The sequence below is a fragment of the Gracilinanus agilis genome, chromosome 2 (assembly GCF_016433145.1).
Source record: "Gracilinanus agilis isolate LMUSP501 chromosome 2, AgileGrace, whole genome shotgun sequence".
Lineage (NCBI taxonomy): Eukaryota > Metazoa > Chordata > Mammalia > Didelphimorphia > Didelphidae > Gracilinanus > Gracilinanus agilis.
In genome coordinates, this window is record NC_058131.1 from 63163253 (window position 1) to 63187659 (window position 24407).

The window sequence follows — 24407 nt, forward strand, 5'->3', positions numbered from 1 at the left end:
TCCTCCTCCTCCTCCTCCTCCTCCTCCTCCTCCTCCTCTCCCATCCCACAAGCAGGAGGAATGGATACTCACACACTGCAGACCTCCTTCAGCACTGCTGCCAGGGGTTTGGCCTGCAAGGGGGAGTGGTAGGTCAGCCACCCCAGCCTCCAGGTGGAGGGTTCCCAGGCGGAGCAGGGTTTAGGCAGAATTCCTCGGCTTGCCGAGGAGCTGGAGGGCAGTGGGCACGTTTAACCCTCTCTGGGCCCCAGTAAAGGGGTGGCCTGAGCTGGATGGTCTCGAAGGGAGGTCCCGACCCTAAGTCCAATGACCCCGTGACTCAGGAGTGCCCGGGGCTGGGGCAGCTAAGGGCCCGGGCGAGGAAGGCGAACAGGGCGTGCCCGGGCCCAGGTGGCCGGTAAGGGTTACCTGATCCAGCTGAATGAGCTGTGGGATGGCCCCCGGCATCTGAATGGCGATCTTGACCACGTTCCTGGTGGGGGCCATGGCCCGAGCGCCGGCTCAGCCGCCTGCCGGACCACGGGAAGCGGGGTCAGCGCGGGCGGGGCCGGGCGCATTCCTGAGACACGCCGGGACAGGTCTGTTCCGTCCGTTCGGCCCCGCCCCCGCCCGCCCCCTGTCCCGTCCGGTCCGTGGCATTCCGGGGTTAGGGTTGGGGGGCTGAAATCCCCCCACGGCCCACCCCGGGGGCTCCCAGGACTCACCCGGTCCGCCTGCCCGCCTGCCCGCCCGGCGCGTCCTTCCCTGGGGAGCGCCCCGTAGTTCCGGGTTGGAGTCCCGGGGGTGGGACGCGCAGGGTGCGGGAGTGCTCCTGGGCCGGGCTGGGCTGAGCCCGGCCCTGCCCCGCCCCCTCCGTTAAGGTGGAGGTTCAGGGCCCCAAGCACCGGGAAGGACCGGGGAGACCACTCACACATCCCCCTTCCTCTTGGAGGCCACACGGCCTTTGTAAAGCGGAGCCGCCAGAACGGGAGCCAGCCTGTCACCTCCCCAGGGATAAAGTTCGAAGGCGGCCAGTTTGCTTGCGGGGCGAGGGCACGGGCCACCCCAGTGCCTCGTTCACCTGGGCCCTAGGCACGCCCTTCTACAGCACGGCCTGGGCCCGAGCCTCCACTGCCAGGAGGGGCCTGCACCGGGTGCAGAAAGGAGGAAGGGGCCAGGGGAACCTTAGGCGCGGCTTTTATTCAGACACTGTACAAATATTACAGGCAATTTCCTTACACTGCAAAAAGTATAAAAATAATCTTTATATAGGAATCTGTTCATTCCTGTAAATCTCTCTAAATCTCTTTCCGAACATTTTCTAACTGGAGGCAAGGGGTGATACATGAACACAGGAGGCAGGGGCCACCTCCTTCCAGCCCTGGGCTAGAGGGGGCCCTCAGACTTGTGGCACAGGGATGGGGGGGGGGGGAACCCACCCAATTTGGGGAGTGGCTCAGCCTGCCTCAGCCACCTGCTGCGAGCAGCAAGTAGGCCACGTGGGGGAGGTGGTCACATTCCTGCTCCATTCAGAGATGTGGCTTGGCTCCCCTCCTCCCCTCTACAAGTTGGCAGGCCTCTGGGACTCCAAAAGAGCCTGGGGCACATTCCCCTAGTCCTAGTTAGGATGCTTGGGCTTCTGTCCACCCCCTGCCCTGGGCTTGGGAGGGGGGGGGGGGCAAGGTCCCTCTGGTAGCCTTGGGTGGGGATCTAGGGTTACTGTAATCCCTCTGCGGCAGCAGAGCCTGAGATCTGAGATGAGGTGTGGGAAGAAAAAGCCGGGGAAGATCAGGTTTTGGCCTAGAAGAGGCACATAGCAAATGCTTTGGCTACCTGTGGGCAGAGGATAAAGATATTTGGGAGAAAGGGGTGGTGGCATGGGGTCTCTCCTCCCTCATCTGGGAGGGCAGGTGGACAAACTGGCCAGTAGCAGGAACAGGAAATCTATGACCCTAATTGTGCAATTTGGAAGGGAGGGCTGAATGGGGGCCTGGGGCTGGTCAGTCTGTATCTGGAGGAATCCTGAGGACGGCAGACATGGGGGGAGAAGGAAGGCCCAAAGCAAGCCCAAGTCAAACAGTCTTGTCTCCACACAGCCCTAGAGGCAGCCCCAGAGTCAGAGGTTGAGGACTGGCACGTCAAAGAGGTCACAGACGCCTTCGCTTTCGTCCAGGTTGTAGATGTAGTCGTGGTCTCCAGGAGGAGGAGAGAGGCGGAGCAGAGGGGCAAACACTGTGGGAGGAAAAAGGAGTTGGGACTGGGCCGGTGCCAGCAGTGTCCACAGCCCTGCCCCACCCCCGCCAGGCTACCCACCTTCTGAGGACATCAACTCCTCCAGCAGCCCGGAATTCATGCACTCTGGAAGGGGAAAAGGCTGTTTGGCATACACTCCTGCTCCCACTTCACTTCTGAAGTCTTTTGGGAACAGGAGGAAGGGAGGCCCCAGCGGAGAGGGTGCCCAGAATAGGTGAGGACTCTGGAAACATGGCTTTGACACATGGACCCACAACCACCCACTGGGTCCTCATGCTGGCTGCCAGGTGATTGGAGATGCTGCTGGCCCCAGACAAGCCCAATTTCCCAGCCACAAGTTCAAGGAGAAGTGTGGGGCCACAGGTGGGCCAGGGCCTGAGATCAAGGGGCAGTTCTGGGAAGCCTTCCTAGACCTGGGTTAGGAGGCTCCCTTTTTTGTGGCTGGTGGCATCTTCGGTCTTACCAAAATACCTTCCTAGACCACCTACAAGACAGATCCTCTGACCCCAATCTTGAGAGGTACCAAAGGGCCAGAAAATCAGATTTCAAACTGGAAGGGGACCTCCTTCTTAGCAGTATTAAGTCTTCAGAGTAAGACCCAAAGATGTATAGCGGTACAAGAATGACAAGATGAGGAAACTTGAGACCAAGAGAGAATAAATGACTTGATAAGGATCACGAGGCTAGCCTAAGTCCAGCACTCCAACTCCACATGGGGCTGAGGCAGGGAAGGCAGCCATGTAAGGTGAGAGCAATCAGAGGACAGGGAGAACAGTGAAGTCTAGATGGTGCCCTACCTCTCGTTGGATCAAACATTTCCGACAGCTCTTTGGGGAGTTCCAGTACTGAAACAGAAAGCTAGAGTCAGGGCTTTCATGGCCAAATCCCACCATACCACCCAGTTTCAGATTATTCCTTGGGGCCTTTTAAGCCCTTGGGCCTAGCTACCACCAAAAGGCCCTGTACCTAGTACCTCTGCTCCATCCCACCTCCTTCCAGGTTGTCAAGAGGACAAGATGCTGCCATTTTCCCTCCTCCACCAACCATGCTACTGCTGGTGCAGCCATCTCAAGGCTGACCTTGCCAGGGCAAGCTGACCCTGGCCCCAGTCCTACCTACAATAAGATTGCACCTTACTGAATTGGGGGCTCAAGCTAGGTCTCCTCTTTTTCTTATTCCTTTTTCTAGGGGGTCTGGCTTCCCAGGGTAGCTGGGAAACTAAGATGCAGAGAATGGGGAGGGAGGAGGTGGGACAAAAAACCCACCAGTTCTCAATGCCCCCATGCCCCAGGGCAGGGTGTGCTAACTCTTGCCTGGGTGTCAGCAAGGGTCTTCCTATAGAGGTCCAGCCTCCACTCTCTACCCTTTGCAATTCATTTTTCACACCACACATAAGCAAAAATCCTCAGGAGATTCCCAATGTCTGTGAAATAAAGTTCCAGCTCTGCTGCATGCCAGTCAAGGTTCTTCTTGATCAGCTAGTCCTATCCTTCCTGTTTTGTCTCAGAAGCTCTTGAGAACTAATCTCTGCTTCCCCATTACATATCACTTCTATATGTACACACATGTGCAAACACACACACAAGCAAGCTATCTCCTTGTCTGCTGAATCCTTCCCACCTTACTCTTAATGTCACCACCTCCAGTAAGTCTTCTGGGATACGTCCCAGAAGGATGTCACAGAGCTCTTCTGTCCAGTGCCTCTCCAACATGTTATGCTGTATGTTACCTGACAGGTGGTGTGTCATCCCTGCCCTAGAAGATAGGAGCTGGGTCTACTGTAGCCTCATTACCTCCCTGGCACGAGGGCAGGGCTCAACAGAGATGTCCGAATAAAGATCTGCTGGAGCCCTGGGTACTAGTGTAGCACTACTACACTGTCTGCACTGACTGGCTATACCACCCTGAGCATTAAATTAAAGGAGGAAATGAAAGTGAAGTGTGCACACTACCATCCAATGGAAGGTAGTCTTCATCTGGTCATTCCTGTGATTGGCCCATCATTGCCAAGGGTCTAGCTTCCAGTCTGAGGCTCTGCTTCTGGGACCAAGACTATGAAGGATATGTAGAGGCCTCAAATGCCCTCTCCAGAGCCCTGGGAAAGACCTCCCTTGTTGTATGTGCCACTGAGGGGGAAGGGTTTCTGAGGGGCCTCAGCCCTCTTGGTGAGCCAACACTCCCTCCTTAGTAGGCCCAAGTCTTCAGGGTGAAAACCAAAGGAAGACAAGATGTATACAGGGACAAGAACAGGGACCTGAGTATCAGGCGGTTTGGGTTCTAGTCTTGATTCTGCTGTAATTTATGACTGCTTCAATGTCTAGGCCTCAGTTTCCCCTACTGTAAAACGAAGGGTCTAGACCAGATCATCTCAGATGTCTCCTTCAGTTTTCCCATCTTTCACTAGTTGAGGAGAGAAGCAGCATGAGCTGCCCCCACCCCTTCTGCTGGGCTAAGCAAATACTCACTGCCCGTAGGATCCGGCTTGATTGGCTCAAAAGAGGTAGAAGGGTTGGGCAAGATGGAGCTGCTGTCCAAGGAGGCCGAGGACTGGAGTGGCCGCGTGTCAAGTGCAGCAGGGGAAGCAGTGCTGAGGGTACCGAGGACACTGGCATCCTTGCTGTCTGCCCCAGGGCCACTGCTGCTCCCTGCAACTATACCCCCAAGCCCCACACTGGAGGTTAGGCCATGGGGGAACATCCTCAAAGCAAGGAGCCCTCCAATTTCCCCCATCAGTTGAATCAGATCCCAGCTTCCCAAACTAGAAGTCTCCCTGATGCCAACATGAGGCCAGTGGGAATCCAGAAAAGAGCTGCTAAGTCTGGGACACGTGAGGTCAATGGTTAGGGCCCAAAAGAGGACAGCCCTTGAAGTCCTTCCATTATTGGGAATGGTTTCCAGAACAAGAGAAATGTCACCTCAAGGTCTCTCAAAGTAAACAATGGACGGAATCATAACAAGATGAATATTAATAACATGAGATCCTACACTAGAGTCCCAGAGATTGGCTGCATTAATAGGGAAGAGAGAGGTGACTTTGCAACAATTCATGTGAAGCTCAGTAGGAGTAACGTGAAGGGGATCTCAAGCTATGTTAAGAAAGGCCTAGAAGCAATAACTCCCACGTGCTCATGGTAGTCCTCTGTGCTCAGGGCCAGGCACCACACTCTTTGAAGGGCAACAAGCTGGAGTTGGGTCCCAGGAGAACAGCCAGAACATGTTAGGGAAACTGAAACAAGGTCACTGAAGGATGATTAGAGGACCTGAGGATATTTATTTAGCTTGGAAAAAAGAGGGCATGACTCCTGTCTTGGCATATCTGCATAACTGTCCAAGAAGGGTTTGGCTTAATCTATGTGGCAGGGCAGGGCTGGGATCACTAGGTTCATATTGTAGAAAATTTATATGGAAGAACTTCCTAATCATCAGATTAGATTGCCCAGAGTAGAATGGGCTGCTGCTTCAAGACACTATGATCTTATTATCATTTGAACACTAGAAGCTTTCAAGAAATGGCTGAGGCCCAGGGGGTCTGGGCCTAGAGAGCAGAAGTTGTTTTTGTTTCTTAAATAAATCTATCTTCCATCTTAGTATCAATTCTAAAACAGAAGCATGGCAAGGATTAGGCAATTGGGGGTTAAGTGATTTGCCCAGGGTCATAAAGGTCGAAATGTTTGAAACCAGATTTGAACCAGAGTCCTCCCAAATTTAGGCCTGATGCTCTATTCATTGTTACCTAGCTGCCCCAAGTAAGAAGTTCTTAAGGCTCTGCAAAATTTGTCTGTTAACTGCATTTGAATCTAATTGGCTTACTTGGTAATCCTACATATTTTGTTTCATGCTTTAAAATCACAATTTGGATAAGGCCCTGTGGCCCCTCCCTAGGTTAACTCCAAAGAAATTTAGGATACACACAAAAAGACTAAGAATCTCCACTGTTAAGAGGAATTCTGCCCTGGGTAGAATGTCAATATCAAGGTTTAGTCCTTGATGCAAAAAGAAGCTCCATGTCTCCTGTGGGCTGACCTTCCATCCCTCTGTTCTGTCTATCGCAGGACAGGTTCCAGCCTCCCTCTAGTCCCTCTCACCTGGGCTGGCTGTTTGTTGCCCAATGGCACTCTGGTCCTGGGTGCTGGTGGGAGTAGAGGGGCAGGGGCTGCTGGGGATGGAGGTCTCCGGGTGTTGAGAGGATGCTGGTCTCGGCTGTGAGGGGGAAGGAATGGCTGCCTGGCACTGAAGAAGATCCTCAGGAGGAGGCACAGGGACCACCACAGGGGGAGAACTCCATGCGTCCTTGTTTACCAGCAGCACATCGATGGGGCCACTTGTACTCCTCAAATGGATCTGATACTTCTTCTGCCCATTTAGTCCCTAGGGAGCCACAGAACTTGGCTCAGAGGTGACAACAGGGGCAACTGGAGAGAAGAGCCTGGCCAAGAGGAGAGGCTCTGCCTCATGGGCTCAAAGCTCACACACCCCCTTCACCCAACCCCCAATCTTCCCCATCCTTCTTTTGCTGCTGTGCCACCAGGGTCTCTCGAGAAGTCAATTCTCTCTAGGCATGCCCTCCTTGCCCCACCCACCCTATTCCTGACTTATCAGCTTTAGCAGCTGGTGCTCTTTGCTGCCTGTTCCCTCCTCCCCTTTCCAAAATGCACCCACCTCAGGGACTGGCACTTCCAGGCTGGTACCTGATGGGGCCCGAATGGCCAAGAGAGTATCCCCTGGAACAGAGACAGCAAGTTGTAGATTGAGAGCAGGCCCACAGTCTGCAAAGGCTAAGAGTGGACAGGGCAGAGCCACAACAGGTAGGATAAGGGGGGCTTTGAACACTCCCACCTCACTCCCACCCAAAATCAGTTCTGGTTCCTTCAAGGGAGGCTGGGATATCTGTCTCTTCAGGAAAAGAATCCCCAGAATGATGAATAAGAAAAATCCTCGCTCAGTGCTAAAGGCCTCCCCAGAGAGGTACAAAAGAGATACATGGTTTTTTAAATTGGTCCTATTTACCAAAAGTTCCCTCCTGGATATAAGCTTTCACTCTGTATTACCTGGTCATATCTATGATCTGAGGAGAAATGAACATGCTCCCTTCCAGCAGCCCTATCAATCAGGAGCTAACCAATATGCATCAATTCCTAAGAAACTGTACATCCCAACTGGCAGAATACAAGGATTCCATTCATCCACTGCCTTATCCTCCAGCATCCAGGACCCTGACATTAAGGCCCAGTAGGATCAGGTCCCACCAAGTCAGAGCCAAGAGCCTTTCCAAATACATCTGACAAGTGAAGGCATCTCTGCACATGGGAGACTGTAAGAGCTGAAGCTGGCAAAATCACAGTGAGAATGAATGGCAGAGAAGTAATTAGAAATTCAGAAGTCAACAGAAGAAATTAGAAAGTTCACAGTTGGCTGCCTTTGCTGAGGATTGCTTCCTTATCAAACATTTTAACATGCTGCTCCCTAAGGATGGTTGTCACAGTCACAGCCAAGATCAAGGTCCAACCCCTGGGCCCCAAACTACCAAGGCCAAACTTGGGGGGGAGGGGATACGGGGAGGGGGATGAGGCAGAATTCTACTTTCCCTTTCCCATCTGTCTTACCTCTTCATTCAAATTTGTCTGGACCAAGTTATAGCCATCCTCAATGACAGACAGCATAGCATAATGAAAATAATCAATTCAGAGTTAAAGGGCCTGGTTTTAAATCTTATGCCTTCCATTAAATTGCTAGGTGACCCTAGGCAAATCACTTCCCTCTGCTACAGAAATAAGCTAGGTATTAAAAGGGGGAGCTCCAGGCCTGGAATCAGTACACATAAGTTCAAGTCTGACCTCAGACACTAGTGAGCTGTGAGACCCTGAGCAAGTCATTTAATCTGCTTCACATTTCCTCAACTGTAAAATGTAAAACAGCATCTACCTCCTAGGGTTGTTGTAAAAATAAAATGAGGTCTTTGTTAAAGCACTACACAAATGATGGCTATGAATTCTCATTAGTAATATTGGGTTTTACTTTCTTCATCTATGAGAAGGCAGGGCTAGATAATTTCCTCTCTGATACCAGTACTTCACATTCCTTCTCTGGCTCCAAGTCCTACTATAATAACTGATGAAAGAAGGGGAGCCACAGGCAGGATTTCCCAAAAGTAACCACATCTTTAAATGAATGAGACCCACTGGCAACAATCTCCAGAGTTCTCTTAGGCAGATTACAATATCATCCATGAAAACATATACAGTCACCTCAGCAAAACTAGCTTTCACCAAGCTCTGAGCATCCACACCACCTAGCCTGATGACATATGTCATGGCCTACAAGTCAGGACTTGGGATAATCAATAAATGGGATGCCCAGGAAATAAGAGCCAACCTCCCTGTTCTTTACCCCCAAATAGAGCAAAGAGGAGCCTTCCATAAGCAAGAGTGGCAGCCTCTTTCCCCTGATCACAGGTGCCCGCAGGTCTCCCCTCCCCCCACTGACTCTGAACTATAAACCACAAAGCTGCCCAGCTACTGGCAGGTCAGTCCTGACCTGTCACCACATTAGTGACCCTTTCCCCCTGAAAATCATCTACACCTGCTTGTTGTTGCCATCTTCAAACACTTAGTGAATGGGGGGGGAAGGAAGGTGGTCAGCTGGGGGGGGCAGAAGAATGTTGAGAAAGGGGGCACTCAACCATCCAAGTTTGCTCACTCACCCACTGCCCAAAAGCCCACTCACCTGTGAAACATTTGCAGATATCCTCATGAGTGACATATGCTAGGGTGCCAGGGGTTAAGGAGAAGAGCCAAAAATTCTGCTTAGGGGTTAGACTATGAAGGCAACAGGTTAGAGAATTCCTTCCTTGTAGCTCTGAAGTTCCACATGGTACTGAGAAGAGGGGAAGTTCAGAGATTATTCTGCTACAGAGCCAAGTCTAAAGTAAGGGCAACTCAATGAAGCCCTCCTCCAAAGCAAAGACACCACAAGTCTTTGCCTCCAATCTGTCCCACACATGGGATACAAAAAAAGGAGTCCTGGCAATCTCCTGATGCTTCTAGGGTAAAGTTCCCAAGAAATTACTGAGTTTAACCTGGGCAGAAAGAGGGTCTGAGGAGAAGGAACAATGACAAGAAGCCATCAGAAAAGACCTCAAGCCAGGGAATTCTGCTATCAAATTAGACTAGTGGCACAGGAACTGCAACAGGTTATGAGAAATGACAGGAAAGGGACCAGTTCTGGGACCAGTACTTGAGAGCTAGTGCCAGTCCTGAACAATGGCTTCATGAAGCATGTTGTGGTAGAAGGTACACTGGCCCTGGAGTCAAAAGACTGGGTTTTTAATCCCAGCTAAAACTAAGAAGTCAATTTCTCTCTCTGGAGCTCAGTTTCTTAACCAGTAAAATGGAGATAATACTTATACTATCTACCTCACTGGCTTGTTGTAGGGAAAATGTTTTGTAAACCTTAAAGCCCTAGGAAGCAGTCCAGCATTATTATTTTAGGCCACTTTCTTTTTTCTTTTATTCTGCTACTTTCTATCTTTCCTTGCAACACCCAAAACTCTTCAGGGTGTGGCCTGACTGTATCTCTCCAAGACTTCAAACAGCCTTTGCCTTGCCCGGCCTAGATCGTTGTCTCCCTAATCCCTGGGTTTAGTAACTCTGACTTCAGACCCAGCTGTGAATCTCACTTTGACACTTACAGCTATATTACTTTGGCCAAGAAGGATCAACTCAGAGCTTCATAATTTTCCTCCTTGTTAAATGTAGATGATTCCTATACTACTAACTCCACAGAATTGTTTTAAGGAAATTACTTTGTAAACCCTGAAGAGCAGCCAAAACAGAAACTATTATTATGAATGACTCAGGATGGTGAGGATATCAATTGTTCTGCACATCTTCAGTGACATTCCGGATGCTTTGCTGGACCCAAACCTTGTGCTGGTCCAACTCCTGCTCTCTCTGCTGAAGCTCCTCAATCTCGGCCTTCAATTCGATGAGCTTGTCTGCTATTTCCCTGGTGTTACAGCCAGGTCCCACACCCCTATATTCAGGCCCCAAGTGGGGAGAAATGGATGAGAAAAGAACTCCCAAAAACCTCTGTCCCTAGTGTAGGCATCCTTCCACCCAGGGCCTACCACTCAGAGAATTTGCTTCCTTTCTCCCATAGGCCTCAGTCAAAGAGGCTCCTCAGTCTCCTTTTAGAATTCTTTCTGCCCTGCCTTCCCCAGTACTCACTTCCACTGGATACTGTTCTTCGACTTCTTTTCAATTAGCCCAATTCCTTCTAGGACATTCGTGATGTCATAGATTCTCCGCTTCTGCCGAACAGCCAAAGTGTCTGCTGCCTATAAGAGAGAGAAAGGAAATGCTTTAGCTTGTCTCTTAGTTTCAGGCCACAACCACCACCACCACCACCACCACCATTTCTAAGCCACTTTGGCACCAAAAGCTCAGGGCAGCCCAAAGCCACACATAACTTCTTAGGTTAACTTTGTTCTCCCAACTACTCCTCATTTCTAGAGTCTCTTTGTACCTGTGCTTTGCCCTACAAGCCTGAAACACTTCCCCTGCCTGACTCAGTATAAATCTCTTGCTCTGTGGTCCAAAATTCAAATTTGTTCCAACTTGGTTCTCCTCCAGAAACCTGACTAGCAAAAGGAGAATCTCCATTCTCTAATTGCTCTCTCCCCCAGCCTTTCCCCCTTTACCTGCTTTTCAGTCTTTCCAGGAATCCTTCCCCTTTTCAGGTTCCTCATTGATCAGTCCCCCACACCCCAGACTCTAGTTCTCCCCAGTCTTGTTCAGATCTCCCTCCATACTCTGGCCTGACTCCCCCTGATCTTTGGGTTGTTGGTTAAACTTCCACCTTCCAGTATTCCCCCAAGACCCTCACCTCTCAGGCCTACCTCCTCTTTTAACAAGCATTTATTAAGCTCCGACCATGTACCAGGCACTGTGCTAAGCTGGGGATACAAAGAAAAGCAGAAAACAGTCCTTGCCCTCAAGGAGCTCACAATCTAACGGGGAGACAACATGCAAACAACGATGTACAAGCGAGCTATGAACACGATGACCTGGAGATGATCAATAGAAAGCCCGAATTAAGAGGGCCCAGGAAAGGCTTTCTGTAGAAGGTGGAATGTTAGCTGGGCCTCTCCAGAAGGTAGGAATGGAGACAGGAAGGAAAAATTTGATTCCAATGGTACCCTCTTCAGCCTCTCTCCTCGCAAGCCATTCTCCTGGAGACCCCCTGCTGCTCCCTCCCCCCGCCCCGCTCGTCCCCGGTGTCCGGCCCCGGCCCCCGCTCGTCCCCGGTGTTCGGCCCCGGTCCCCGCTCCTTCCCAATGTCCCCTGCTCCTCCCCAGTGTCCGGCTCCGGCCCTCGCTTGTTCCCAGGTTCCCCCGCGGGGCTGGGCCGGGTCCGCACCAGTTTCAGGTCTAGGACTCCGTCCTTGGCCTCCTGCAGCAACGACACAAACTTGGTCGTGAGCAGCCCCAGGCTCTTCTCGTGCCGGCTCGGGGTCCCGGGAGGCGGCGGCGGCGGCGCCTGCGGCCCGGACTCCGCCATAGCAGCCTGCCTCCCTAAGCCCAGGCCAGGCCGGCGCCCGCCGCCGCCACTTCCGCTTCCGCTCCCCAGTGCCCCGGCCGGCAGCAAGAGCGACACTTCCGCTCCGCACTTCCGTTCAAGCCCAGCTCGGGGCCTGCGCGTGCGGGCATGCGCCCCTGCTGGCCCGCTTCCTCGAGTCCTCGGCGTTCCAGGAACCCCGAGCAAATACCTTTCACTCGGAGAGCCGCAGAATCCCAGGGATCATGGGGAAAAGTCCAACCTCTACGGACAGCGAAAACAACCCAGGCTTCTGTTGGTTACCAGATTTGGCTAAAAATCCAAGGGGATCTCGTCAAGTGACATCTGGTGGAGACCACCAGGGTCATGGACCGGCCGAGGAGAGGGATCCCCCCTAATCTCATCTCCGTTAGCTCAGGCGGCTAGATGGTGCAGTGAAAAGGACGCAGGACCACCTTATTAAGCTCCTTCTCTTCCCAGGCTCGGAACCGAGAGGCAAGGGCAAGAAGACTGAGTTCAAACGCAGCCTTGGACACTTAATGTGGCCCTAGACAAGCCTCTTAACCTATGCATGCCTCGGTTTCCTAATTTGTAAAATGGGTATTATAATAATACCACCTACTTCCCAAAGTTGTGGTGAGGATAAAATGAAATAATACTTTAAAGCACTTTGGAAACCACTATCATAAATGTTAGCTAATTATTATAATTTTAGCTCTATGAAAGTTTGTGTTGGTAGCTCCCATGAGCATCTCTTTTCCATTGGCTGACCCTCTTCTACACCATATCTATGGACTAAATTTCCCCAATGAAAAGTTTGGAGACCAATGCCCTAGTCCCTGGGACTCCTTCTGCCATAGCCTCTGGCTACCCTCTTCCTAGTCTCCCCGAACTTTGGCCTCCACATTCCAATTCTGGGAGTCCCAGACCTCTCCCTGTGCACACATGTGCTGCTTGCCAGTGGTTGGCCATGATGCCATATTTCCCACATCCTTCCCTATGGATGACCTTCCATTTACACTGCATGTATCTGGCATATACAATTATTTGCATGAGGTCTCCCCACCATTAAAAGAAAGCTACTTGAGAACAGGAATTTCATTTTTGCCTTCCTTTGTATCCTGAGAGATTAGTACCAAGCTAGTCATAAAGTGTTTAATAAATACTGATTGACACCCTGATGAAGAGAATATACTGGCCCTCCAGAGGGGGATAAAAGTCAGCAGCTCTCCTTCCTGCCATTCTCCTTCTAGGTTAAGGTAAAAGAAAAGGGAGTGGAGTTGGATCCTTGGGGTATCTGGGTAGCTCAGTGAAGAGGCCAGAGCATGGGAGAAGAGGTATTTCCCTCAGACCTGCTTAATTGTCCATATAGCTTCGCCCATGGCCCTGCACTACCCACAACAGGCCACTTCTCATCCCAGCCCCTAAGTGCAGGAGTAGACTAGCCTGCCTTCTACCTGATGCCTCTCTATCATCCCTAACTAATATTAACTAATTATAATATAAATGTAATAAAAATTAATATTAGTCATCCCTAAGATATTTTGCTATGGTTACCACAGGCAGGGAGAGAAAGAATTCATACACTAGGGAGGGATGGAGAGAGAGTCTGTCCCTTCTCTTCCATTTCTCTTCCCACTCCCTGATGATTTCTATATTCCTGAACCCCCACTAAGCTCCAGGAAGAAGATGGACTAAAGTAAAGTGGAGAATGGGAAGCTTGAATCTGCTGAATTCCATTTGAGAAGGGAAGAAGGGGATGCTCTACGGCATAGAACTACGGGGTCAGAAAGCCAGATTTTGATGGTCACGGAGTACCTTAAGTGGCCATGATGCTGCTCCTTTCCAGGCATAATAGACTGTTAGATGTAGCTATAGTTGGCACAAATGTTATACTGGGCCCTTGCCTCATGATGAGATACCCCAGTCTAGAGCTGCCACTCAGAGTTCCCCCCTCCACCTTATCTAGATAATATGGATCATCCACAGGGCATTTCCCAGAAGCTCCAATGTCCACCCCTCCATGTTCAGTCCCTCCTCCACCCCACCCAATCCCCAGCACATACTCCTCCCTCCCATATCCTGAGTAGGCTGGGCAGGAACCAAGCTGCCCCAGAGGAGCCTGCCTGGAGAAGAATCAGCTTTGGCTTTTAAGCTGAGCTGAATTTCCATAATCAAGCTTGAGCCATCTTCCCAGCCCCCAACATCTAGGCTCTATTCCAATCCCAGGGCTAGCCCCCACCTTCACTTCTGCCTGAGCCATGGGCATGGATACTGAGGAGGGGCAGAAATCTGGAGCCCCCCAAGGTAATGGGCCAACCCCCCTGGGGGTCACTTTGGGATGCATGGGTAGATGGATGGCCTCAGAGAGAAGCTCCAAATACCTGGAGTCAGCCTTGGTGGGTAGCAGAGAGCGGGTATTGAGGTTGTTTTCCCAGAGATTGGGAATTAGCCACTTACCACCCAATAGAAGCAGCAAAGTCCAGTGGATGGAGGATGGGCTCTGGAGTCAGAGAAGTTGGACTTTTGTAGGCCATGCTACTTACTAGCTATGTGACCTAGGACAAGTGATTTATTTGACTTCTTGGGGCCTCAGTTTCTTATCTGTAAAATAAAGGGCTGAACTAGATAGCCTCTTAGCCCTAAATACTATGATATTTTGGTTTCTGTTATTGCACTCCATAACAATATGGTATTAAAAGATTTATAGAGTACGCCTAACCAGACTCCCTTCTCAGCATTAGAGGAAACTAGGAGTGGTTAGAAGAATCACTCAGACCAGGTCAGGGCCTCAGCTTCTAGGAGCCAGGAGCCAGGAGCCAGTGACTTCCTGTCAGGGACAAGGGAGTGGGAAGCAGCTGTGGCTGATCACTTTTCCTGTCCTCCCCCCCTTCCCCACTCCCATCCACCTAAGCAGAGTCTGAGTGGCCAGAATTGGAGAAGGCTGAAAGGCTGGCCCGAGGGGCAGCCCTGAAATGGGCTTCAGGCATCTTCTACCGACCTGAGCAGCTGACCAGGCTGGACCAGTACCGAAGTCGGGAAGCCCAGAGAATGTGTTCCATTGAGTCCCGAATCAAGGTGTGGGGTAGGGAGAGACTTGCCTTGGACTCCCTAAAAGTCATTATCCATGCATCCCTGGGCCCAATCATTCCCATTCTGTCCCAGGACTCCCACAATTCTGCCAAAGGACTATGCCCTGCCCATAACAGAATCATGTTTAGAGGGACAACCAACGTTCTCTTCTCTGCCCCCTCCATCACTCCCCCACCTGCCACTGACCCCCACAAGTTCTCTCCCCACAGTCTACGATACAGTCATACTTGGAGAATGTGCAAACAGGCCTTGAACAGCTAAGCCTGGCACTGAAGGAGGTCCAGGAGGCTCGGGAAGCCCTGGCTGAGGCCCGGGGGGCACTCAGGAGCCAGGCTGAGGCTGCCCACACCCTAGAGCCTCTCCGGGAGCTGGCTGATCAGCATGGACAACTGCAGGCTGTGACACTCTTACTGCCCCAACTCTTGGCAGGTGAGTAGACAGGAAGGGGTGGCATAATGCCCCGAGGCTTGCTCCTCCTAGGATCATAGGATTGTGCGATGGAAGAAACTTTAGAGTTCATCTGGTCCAACACCCTTATTTGAACAGAAAAGGAAGTTAGAGATTAAGAGAGGTTAAATGATAGCAGAGCTAGGATTCCAATCCAGATCTTCTGACCCCCAATCTAATATTTTTTCTATTAGGCAATGCTGTCCTTGAGCACCAGCCCTCGTTAGGCCACTTGCACATTACCAGGGCCCAATCAGCTGGGCTAACCTGATAGCTAACCTGAACCAGTGAAGGGGCTTGGGTGAAGAGGACTCTGGACTTTTATAAAATATCACCAAGCCTCAAAATGGCATTGTAAATCAGCTCCAAAGTCAGAAGAACTGTAAAGGTCAAATCATCTTTTTTGTTTTCTGCAGTTTTTTTTAATCCTTATGTAAGATTAAAATTAATATCCAATAACTCCAAGTATTATATTTTATAAAATTTATTAATAATCACTTGAAGTAGAAGAAATAAAAAGGCAAAAGTAAAAGCCTGAGTAAAGAGAAGTTTTCCCAGCTGCATTGGCACAAAAAGAAGAGAAGGGCAGGGTCACACACAAACTTTATCTCCAAAACGTAAGGACATAGTGTGCGTGAGAATGAAAGTGGGATGCTGGGAATTGGAGTCCTGGGGAGCAGATTCTAATTATACATTTACTTTCTGTCTTAGTAACAACTCTAAGACAGAAAGGCAGGGGCTAAGCAAATAGGGTTGTGATTTACTCAGAGTCACACAACTAGAAGTGTCTGAGGTCAGATTTGAGCCCAGGTTCTCCCAACTCCAGGTCTGGCGCTCTGCCCACTGTGCCACCTAGCTGAACCCATAGAGAAGTTAATAAATGTTTGCTAGACTGAATTTTACATTTGAGAAAAGTAAGTACAGATAGAAGTGATATAAATTCCCCAAAGTCACATAGCAAGTTCATGATAAGTCTAGAGAAGTCCTGATTGTCCACCCTGTTTCTGGGGCTCCCTTTGGGCCTTTTTCTTAATCTCCTGCTTCCTACTTTTCTATTCACAGTACCTGAGGCAGTGGCTAGAACCCAGGCCCTGATCCAGGGCCGTGGATTTCTGGAGGCCTACCGGGTCCTACGGGAGCTGGAGCAGTTACGGGATGAGGTGTTAGAACTGCTTGGGGGACCTGAGCTGCCCCTCTTTGAGGGTCTGACACATCTGGGGGAGGAACTGGGCCTAGCTGTGGGGAAGGTAGTGGGTTCAGCTCGGCAGTTGGCACGAGATGATCCAGCCCTGCTAGTAGCTGCAGTGCGGGTGGCTGAACTCGAGGAGCAGAGGGATATTCAGCTCCAGTCGTCCTGCCCTGGGCGACCCAGGGCCTGGCGCCAACGCTGCCTTGGGGCCCTGCGGAGGGCCCTAGAGGAAGCCTACTTTGAGGCGCCGGCCCCTACTCCCTCCGGCCTGGCTGGACACCTGGCAGCTCTCCGAGAAGCTCTTCCTGCTGAACTTGCACTGGCTGAGTCCCTCGTGGCACCCTGCTGCCCCGCAGATTACGCCGTGGTGAAACTGTGGGCCCACACCCTGCACCAAGGCCTCTGCCAACACCTGCAGAGACTGATGGACTGCGAAGACCTGGGCAGCCAGGACATCTTCACCTTGTTGCACTGGGCTCTGCATATCTACCCAGGGTCAGTGCCAGGCCGGGGTGGGGGAGAGGCGAGGCAGGGGGGACAGGGAGGGTGGGTAGGGCAAGTCACAGCAAGCTGGAGGAGATGAGGATGGAGGGAAGGAATCTTCACAGCTGTCACTTTTCTGATTTCCCTCAGCCCTGAGATGATGGGGCGTCCTGACCTCAGTCCTGAGGCTGACATCTCGGACCTCCAACCTTTGCTCTCCCTGGAGGCTGTGGAGCAGCTAGAGAGGACTTACACGGAAAAGATCAAGGTGAGGGTTTGAAGAAATAGAATCTCCAGGCAAAAGAGAAATTTCTTGGCTCAATACAGTAGGGCAGGACTCGCCTTCTCTAAATATTTCTTTGGCCTTCTTTTCTTTGAATGCTAGCAAAATATTTTAGAAAAATGTAACCTCTGTCTTCTTGGGGCAATCCAGCTAGATTAGACAATGGAAGGAGACTACCAAAAAGGTCACCTGCTAGTATTTTGGAAAGCAACCTGGTGAACTAGAAAGAACGTGAGCTTTTGAGTTCAGTAACCTGAGTTTGAATCTTAGTTTTCAGCTGGCACATCACTAGCTATATGACCTTGGACAGGTTGATTCCTCTCTCTTTCCTGAGCCTCAGTTTTTTTTAATGAATTTTTAAAATGGGAATAATTACATCAGTTAGGTGGCTTGGTGATTAAGAGCTGGGCCTAAAGATAGGAAATTCTAGGTTCAAATCCTAGGCTCAAATCTTCCTAGCTATGTGACCAGAGGCAAGCCACTTAATCCCAGTTGCCTTGCCCTTACCACTCTTCTCTCAATACAATCAATTCCTTTTTTTTTAACCCTTAACCTTCTGTTGTAGAAGCAACACTATGCATTGGTTCCAAGGCAGAAGAGTGGTAAGGGTTAGGCAATGGGGGTTAAGTGACTTGCCCAGGGTCACACAGCTAGGAAATGTCTGAGATGGGATTTGAATTCAGATGGGATTTGGTCACATTTTAAGTTGAAAGATTTGGAATCAGAATTCAAAGCTTGGGCTCATGTGACCTTTTGTTTTCTTTGTAAAATGAGAGAATTGGCCCAGATAACCTTCCAGACCGGGATGCTAACCATGATACTGAAATAGGCTCCCAGGGTCTGACCATCAGAAAGGACTTTGAGAGTCATTAGTTCAAAGGTGAAATAAAATGGCACCCTGGGTAAACACACATTCCCTCCTCCTGCCCTCAGTGCACTGGGAATCATAAGAAAATCTAACTGATAAGCATTTTAACAAAATAAATACTCTAGAATGAAGATAATTTTAATACATGGTTTTCTAAGTCAAAATGCTGCCACGGGCATCCTTCTGTGTGGTTTTGGGGCCCCCGTTTCTGAGTTTGACACCATTGGCTGGTCCAATCTTAACCTGCAGAAATATGTTATTATCTGCATATATTATCATCTCCAAGTGGTCATCCAGTCTTTGCCTGAAGACCTCTAGAAAGGGGGAACCCACTTGCTCTGGCTCAGGCCATTCCACTTTGGGAGAGCTCACCTTGCTTGTTGTTGTTGTTCAGTTGTATCTAACTCTTTGTCACTCCCTTTGGGGTTTTCTTGGCAAAGGTGCTGGTTTGCCATTTCCTTCTCTAGCTCATTTGATAGATCAGGAAACTGAGGCAAACAGACTTATAGACCTGACCTTATATATATGGTCACATATAGTATCACATAGCCAGTAAGTGTCTGAGGCTGGATTTGAACTCATGAAAATGAGTCTTCCTGACTACAGGTCCTGTGCTCTGTCCACTCCATCATCTCACTGCCCTTACTAGGACACTCTAATCCTTAGGAAGTTGGTCTGGACTTTTTCTTTCTGAAATATTATTTCCTCATAGAGGATATGGGGGTCTATGTATATGTGTGCACCCTGAATCCTCTTTACTGCACTGTTTTCTGCCTTTTCTCTGTTCTTTTGATGACCCTCACCCAGATAAGTATAGGAGAATGGCTGCAGAAGGCTCTAGAAGGAGAGGTGGCTGAATGGTTCCGAGAGCAGGAGCCAGACATGGATCCTGAAGGTTTCTATCATTCTTCCCTGCCTGCTGTTGTTTTGCAGGTTTGTGCATATGTGTGTCGGGGACATGGATTGGGGGAAAGAGGAGAAGAGAATTGTTTGAGGTAGAGGAAAGTGTCAAGTATTTGTACTTTGAAATAATGGCTAACAGTATGCTACCCTGGGCCTTTCTTCCCCACCTTCCCCCCCACAGATCCTAGATGAGAATATCCGTGTGACAACCTTGATCAGCTCTTCTTTGCAGGAGAGAATATATGGCATGGCCCTAAGGGAGCTGGGCACCTTCCTGAGAAGGTCTGTTCTACACCCCCCCACTTCTCCAGTGATATATACAATCCGTATGATCCCCCTGACTGCCAACATAGAATCCACCATAGGCATTTCCAAAATGTCAAGGGTGAGGGCACTCTGAGGCAAAATACAAAGGAGGTGATGTGACCCAGTAGGGAAGAGTACTGCCTCTGTTCAATTCCCACCTCTGATGGATACTTACAACCTATGTGACCTTGGGAAGGTCATTTAAATCTTCCAGGACCTTGGTTTCCTCATTTGTAAAATAAAGGGTTAAAACAGACCAGATGGCCTCTGAGATCTCTTCCAGCTCTCAAGCTATAATCCTACAATTATGTAAAATGATGCAAGCAGGCCCTTATTTTTGCTTAGAGCCCAGTGACCTAATGAGAGGTAGTGGGGTAAAAAATGGATGTGGGGCTCAGCCCAAGTGGTGATGGGGTTCATGCATAAAGGATGGTGCTAGCTAAGCCACTGGTCTCTGCCTTTTCCTGGCTCCCCTGTGCCTTATCCTCCTCTCTCAGCCCTCCTCTGTCCCCAAAGTTTGACTGGCTAGGAATGGAAGCCATGGTGCTGGTCCTGCTCACCCATTCTTCCTGGTCACAGCCTCCTGGAGGCACTGGAGCATTTCTCTCAAGAGCACCTGAAGGATGTATCTAAGCCCCGTCACTACGTGCCCTACCTGCTGGTCTGTCTCAATCACTACACTGCTCTAAGGTACTCTCTGCACAGAAAGATGGAGGAACTCTCAGAAAACAGGGTCACCAAGAGTATGCTAAGGCCATAGGGCTAGGGACAAGAGAAGATCCAGACATCTTAAGGTGGAAATCTTTTGCATAGTTGTGACTGAGGTTAATTCAAGTCAGCACATTTAATTTATACTAGATTCCTTCTTTGTGCTAGACTCTGAGATAACCAAAACAAAAAAAGGTCTCTGTTCTCAGGGGCCTTTCATTCTACTGTGGAGAATGTGCTCTGTAAGGCAATTCACTATAAAATCTCAGAGTAAGGAAGCTTCAGTTTCAAAGGTATCCCTGTTCTAGAGGTAAAAGCACTGGATTTTGGAGTAAGGGGCACTGGGTTTGAATTCCATTCAGCTACTAACTAGTTGTGTGATCTTGGAAAAATCATATTACTTCCCTGGTCCTGTTTCCTCATATGCAAAATTCAGGATTTGGATTCAAGTCAGTTCCAGCTCTAAACCCCATAGTCTTTTAGGACTGGGCCTGTTTATTCCTTCTTATTGAGGAATTCTTATTCTTCCTTGATCTAGATTTCAAGCCAGAAAGCATATCTCACAACCCTTTGAAATGGGTGAACAAGTACTATCATTTTCATTTTTGTTTTTAAACCCTTATCTTTTGTCTTAGAATTGATACTGAATATCATCAGTTCTAAGGCAAAAGAGCAGTAAGGGCTAGACAATTGGGGTTAAGTGACTTGCCCAGGATCACATAGCTAGGAAGTGTCTGAAGCCAAATCTGAACCCAGGACCTGTCTTCTCCAGACTGAACCATCTAATGGTTCCTCATTTTCATTTTATAGATGAGGAAAGAGATGGGTTGGGAAGGATCTTGGAGATTAGTCCATCCAACAACATTTATTAAGCATAGCTCCATGAGCCAGTCACTGTACTAGGTAATAGGGATACCAAGAAAAAATATTAATGCATAGTTCTTGTCCTCAAGAAGCAACCATTCTAGTGAAAGAATCAACATATACACAGAGAAATAATTCAGAATATATGCTAAGTAATTTAAAATGATAATTCAAGCCCTACTTTGTGATTTATAGGGAACAGACTAAGTTGTAGAGTACTTATGCAAGGATATTCACACAGTTGGTAGCAGAGTTAGAATTTAAATTCCAATTCTCAATTCAGTGTACTTTCTACTATAATCAGACTAAGTAAGGATGAATAATCCTCAAATCAATCCTCAGCCTCTTTCCCACTTTGTTTCTGCCCCCTCCATCATGCAGTTCTTCAGTTTCCCTCTTGCAGCCTACTGGGGTGTCCACCCCCACAGGAGTCTCAGCCACCATCGATGCAGCCCTTGGAGACCTCAAGAAGAAGATCTGCAGACTGATCTTGGATGCTCTGTTGGAGGAGCTACAGGTCTGGGCCCAGAGCCACATCCCTACTCCCTTGCTCCCCACTCCTCTAGGGCCTGAGATGGTATAGAGCCTAACTTTGCTCCTCTGCTCTCAGCCTCTGTTCGTTGCCTTGCCGTCTCGACAATGGCTATCTAGCCTGGTGATGCTGGATAAAGTGTGTGAGCAGACAGCCAGCTTCTGCTCACGGTTCTCTAGAGTCCGGAGTCCCATGGCTCAGGTGCGACACATTAGCTGTTCATCTCTTACGCAAGTGATTAACCTATACGAACTTCACTTTTCCCATTTGTAAAATGAGGACCAGATTCTAAGGTTCTTTTCAGCTCCAAATCCTGTCCGTGATTCCATCCCATCCCAAACTCAGGCTCTCGGGTTCCTCTTCCCTCATTTCTTTCCTCCTATCCAAATGTGAGGGTGTGTATGAGCTAGGAGGGGTTGGATCGAATTAGAGCCGCAGGGGATGGAGGGACAGCTATTCTTCTCAAACTAAACATCCATCCCTTTCTCTGGGGGCTCTAAGACGTTGCTATCGGAGAGCGAGCGCGCCGTGGTGCTGGAGTATCTTCGGGGCTTGATGCAAGGAAAACTTGTGTGTCGGAATTCGTCTGAGAGGATCCAGACGTCAGAGCGCATGTTGCAGGACTCAGTCCAGCTCAGGGAGCTCTTCCTTGGCTTGGTGAGAGATGAAAGCACCCCAGTGAAGGCAGCTGAGGATCACATCACAACGCCGGGAGTTAGGGGTGTCTCTTTGGGGTCTCGAATTCTATGCTGATACCCACCTCAACAGACTGTGTCCATCATTTGTTCTAGGAACTAGAGGAGAACGCGCAGACTGGAGCAGTCCTGGGTGCCCTGCAGGAGCTGTTTCGCCTCCAGGACCCAGGGCTGCTCAGCCTCGAGGTGTCCAGCTTCTTGCACAAATTCCCCGACGTGAGGTAAAGAGACGTTGCGTTGGCTCGGAAGGGTAGAGGAGGGCTACCCTCATGGGAAAGGAGAGGGTGTACCCAGCCCATCTTCCCATCTCTCTCAGCGAAGAACATATCGGGGCACTCCTGGATGTGCGCGGAGACGTGTCCCGGGAGCAGCGCCAGGCAGTCTTGGAGACGATGCAGGCCAACCCTCCTCCTCCGCCGCCGCCCGAAGGCCACCGGCCACTCTTCAGCCTTGTGCCAGTGCCCTCGCCTACGCTAGTCTTCTGCTTCCCCGCGGGGTCCTGCTCTTGAGCGGGCGGCAGGGATGGATCCCTTCTAATAAAAACCCAGGGTCGCTGCGGCTGAGTCTGTACGTGGGAGGGAGCCGGACAGCTCTTTTAACTCAATTCTCACTCAGCTCTGGTCAACTGCAACATCCGTAGCCCGGTTGCCCGAGCCAGGGATTCCAGGATGGGGGCGGGGCGTACGGGTGCGGGAGGGCGGAGCTATCTGTCTTCTAATAGAGGGGGCAGGGCTAACATGAGTATGAGAGCGGGATCATGGGGTGGGGGGGGGAGGGGAAGGACCGGGCTGGGTAGGGGCGGAGTCGACGTATTTGCCAATCCTGTTCAGACCGCTTGCACCAACTCGCGAGGCTAGCTTGGTAGCTATGCGAGCCAGTTCGACTTCGGGAAGCTCCGCGGTGGGTGGAGCCTGAGGCATGCTGCCTCCTCTACTCCCTCCAGTATCCCAGACCTCGCCCCCAAGAAGTCCCCCAGGAATCCCACACTTTTCGCGCAGCCGCGAGGTTGACGCGAGCACGTCGCGTGCATGCGTGCCGGCGTCGGGCTCCAGGCGAGTGGCCGGCTCGCGACTGCAGTGCGGACCCGGGGCTACCGAGGTAGACTGAACCAGGCGGCACGGACAGGTGGGGCGGGGCGGGACTGGTAGGGCGGGTTTCGGGGTAGGCAGGGGCTGACGGAGAGTGCGCGTCCCCTGACACCCCTATTCTCCTGTTCATTTCCTTCGGCGCGGGGCCCTTCCCCACCCCTTTCTATTTGTTAGCCGGAGCTGTCCCCATCTATTGGGTACCGACGGGCGCGCTCTTTGTGAGCTCCCAGGCCGCCGCTCGGTCTGGAGCCCCGCCCACTCAGGATTCTCGGTTCTTTATTGGCTCAGGGCCATTTTCCCTTGTTGCCTCGCCTCTCACCTCCCCCAGCTCCCATTGGTCAGCACCGCGCCCCCTCCTTCGTCATCGAGCCCAGCTTTTCTTTTACGCTAACCTTTCCACCCCTTTAACTTACTACCTAAGGGGACCATAGGATAATGGATCCGCTGGTCGGGGGCCAGGGTCACGCTGGGAAATCGGGCGGGAGCCTGCCCGTAGGAGGCTTCCCGTCTAATGAGGATCTGGCACAGTTTAGAGGACCTTTATATGTTGGTTGTCATGGAAGAGGACAGTTAAATGAAGCCTTCATGGGAGAGGTGGGACTGGAGGCCAGCCCCTTGATGTAGTGGAAAGAGCCCTGGTGATGGATCTGGGGGGAACGTCTTTGAATCCCGGGTCTTCTCTTTACTAGCTTTGTGATTTGGGGCTGCGGTTTCTTTTCTGTAAAACGAGGAAGTTCTAGTCCTTTCCCAAGGACCTTTCCAGTTCTAAAGCCCTGAGCCTGGGATACATACACAGATAAAATGCATGCAAAGGCAAGAGCCATTCCAAAATGTTAACTATATATGGCTTCTATATTATATATTCTTATTTATTTATTGACATGTACAGCTTAGTTTTTCAACTATATTGTATGCATTCCTTGAAGACCTTGTTTTAATTCAGCCATTAATAATATGCCATATCAGAGTGCACTGAAAAGAGATAGATTACCATTTATCCAATAAAATAATTGTCAGTAGTGGAAATCTGGCCTCAGATACTAGCTATGTGTGATTTTTGGTAAGTCACTTAATCTCTGCCTTATTTGCCCTCTTCTGTAAAATAGGGATAGTAACACCTACCTTGCAGAGTTGTGAGGATAAAATGAGATAATATTTATAA

General features: G+C 50.2%; 2 protein-coding genes across 3 annotated transcripts; one reads left to right on the plus strand and one right to left on the minus strand.

Annotated features, from left to right (window-relative positions):
• Positions 1–1020: 1020 nt before the first annotated feature.
• E2F4 (E2F transcription factor 4) lies at positions 1021–11789 on the minus strand. 2 transcript variants are annotated; one of them, XM_044660593.1, is made up of 10 exons: positions 11649–11789; positions 10458–10567; positions 10102–10263; positions 8956–8999; positions 6892–6953; positions 6318–6600; positions 4698–4877; positions 3030–3077; positions 2293–2337; positions 1021–2211 (listed from the first exon to the last, which is right to left on the minus strand). In XM_044660593.1, exons 1-10 carry the CDS (start codon positions 11787–11789, stop codon positions 2096–2098), a joined length of 1191 nt encoding a protein of 396 aa, XP_044516528.1. In that variant the 3' UTR covers positions 1021–2095. The 2 variants fall into 2 exon arrangements, with proteins under 2 accessions (XP_044516528.1, XP_044516527.1); XM_044660592.1 differs by having other exon boundaries at positions 4698–4883.
• A 2258-nt stretch (positions 11790–14047) lies between these two features.
• EXOC3L1 (exocyst complex component 3 like 1) lies at positions 14048–23131 on the plus strand. Its single transcript, XM_044663226.1, has 14 exons — positions 14048–14093; positions 14701–14864; positions 15089–15308; positions 16389–17010; positions 17149–17266; positions 18957–19082; positions 19234–19334; positions 19938–20048; positions 21312–21447; positions 21541–21663; positions 21964–22119; positions 22254–22378; positions 22474–22724; positions 23101–23131. The coding sequence occupies exons 1-13, from the start codon at positions 14048–14050 to the stop codon at positions 22664–22666; spliced, it is 2241 nt and encodes a 746-aa protein (XP_044519161.1). The 3' UTR covers positions 22667–22724; positions 23101–23131.
• The last annotated feature ends 1276 nt before the right edge of the window (positions 23132–24407 follow it).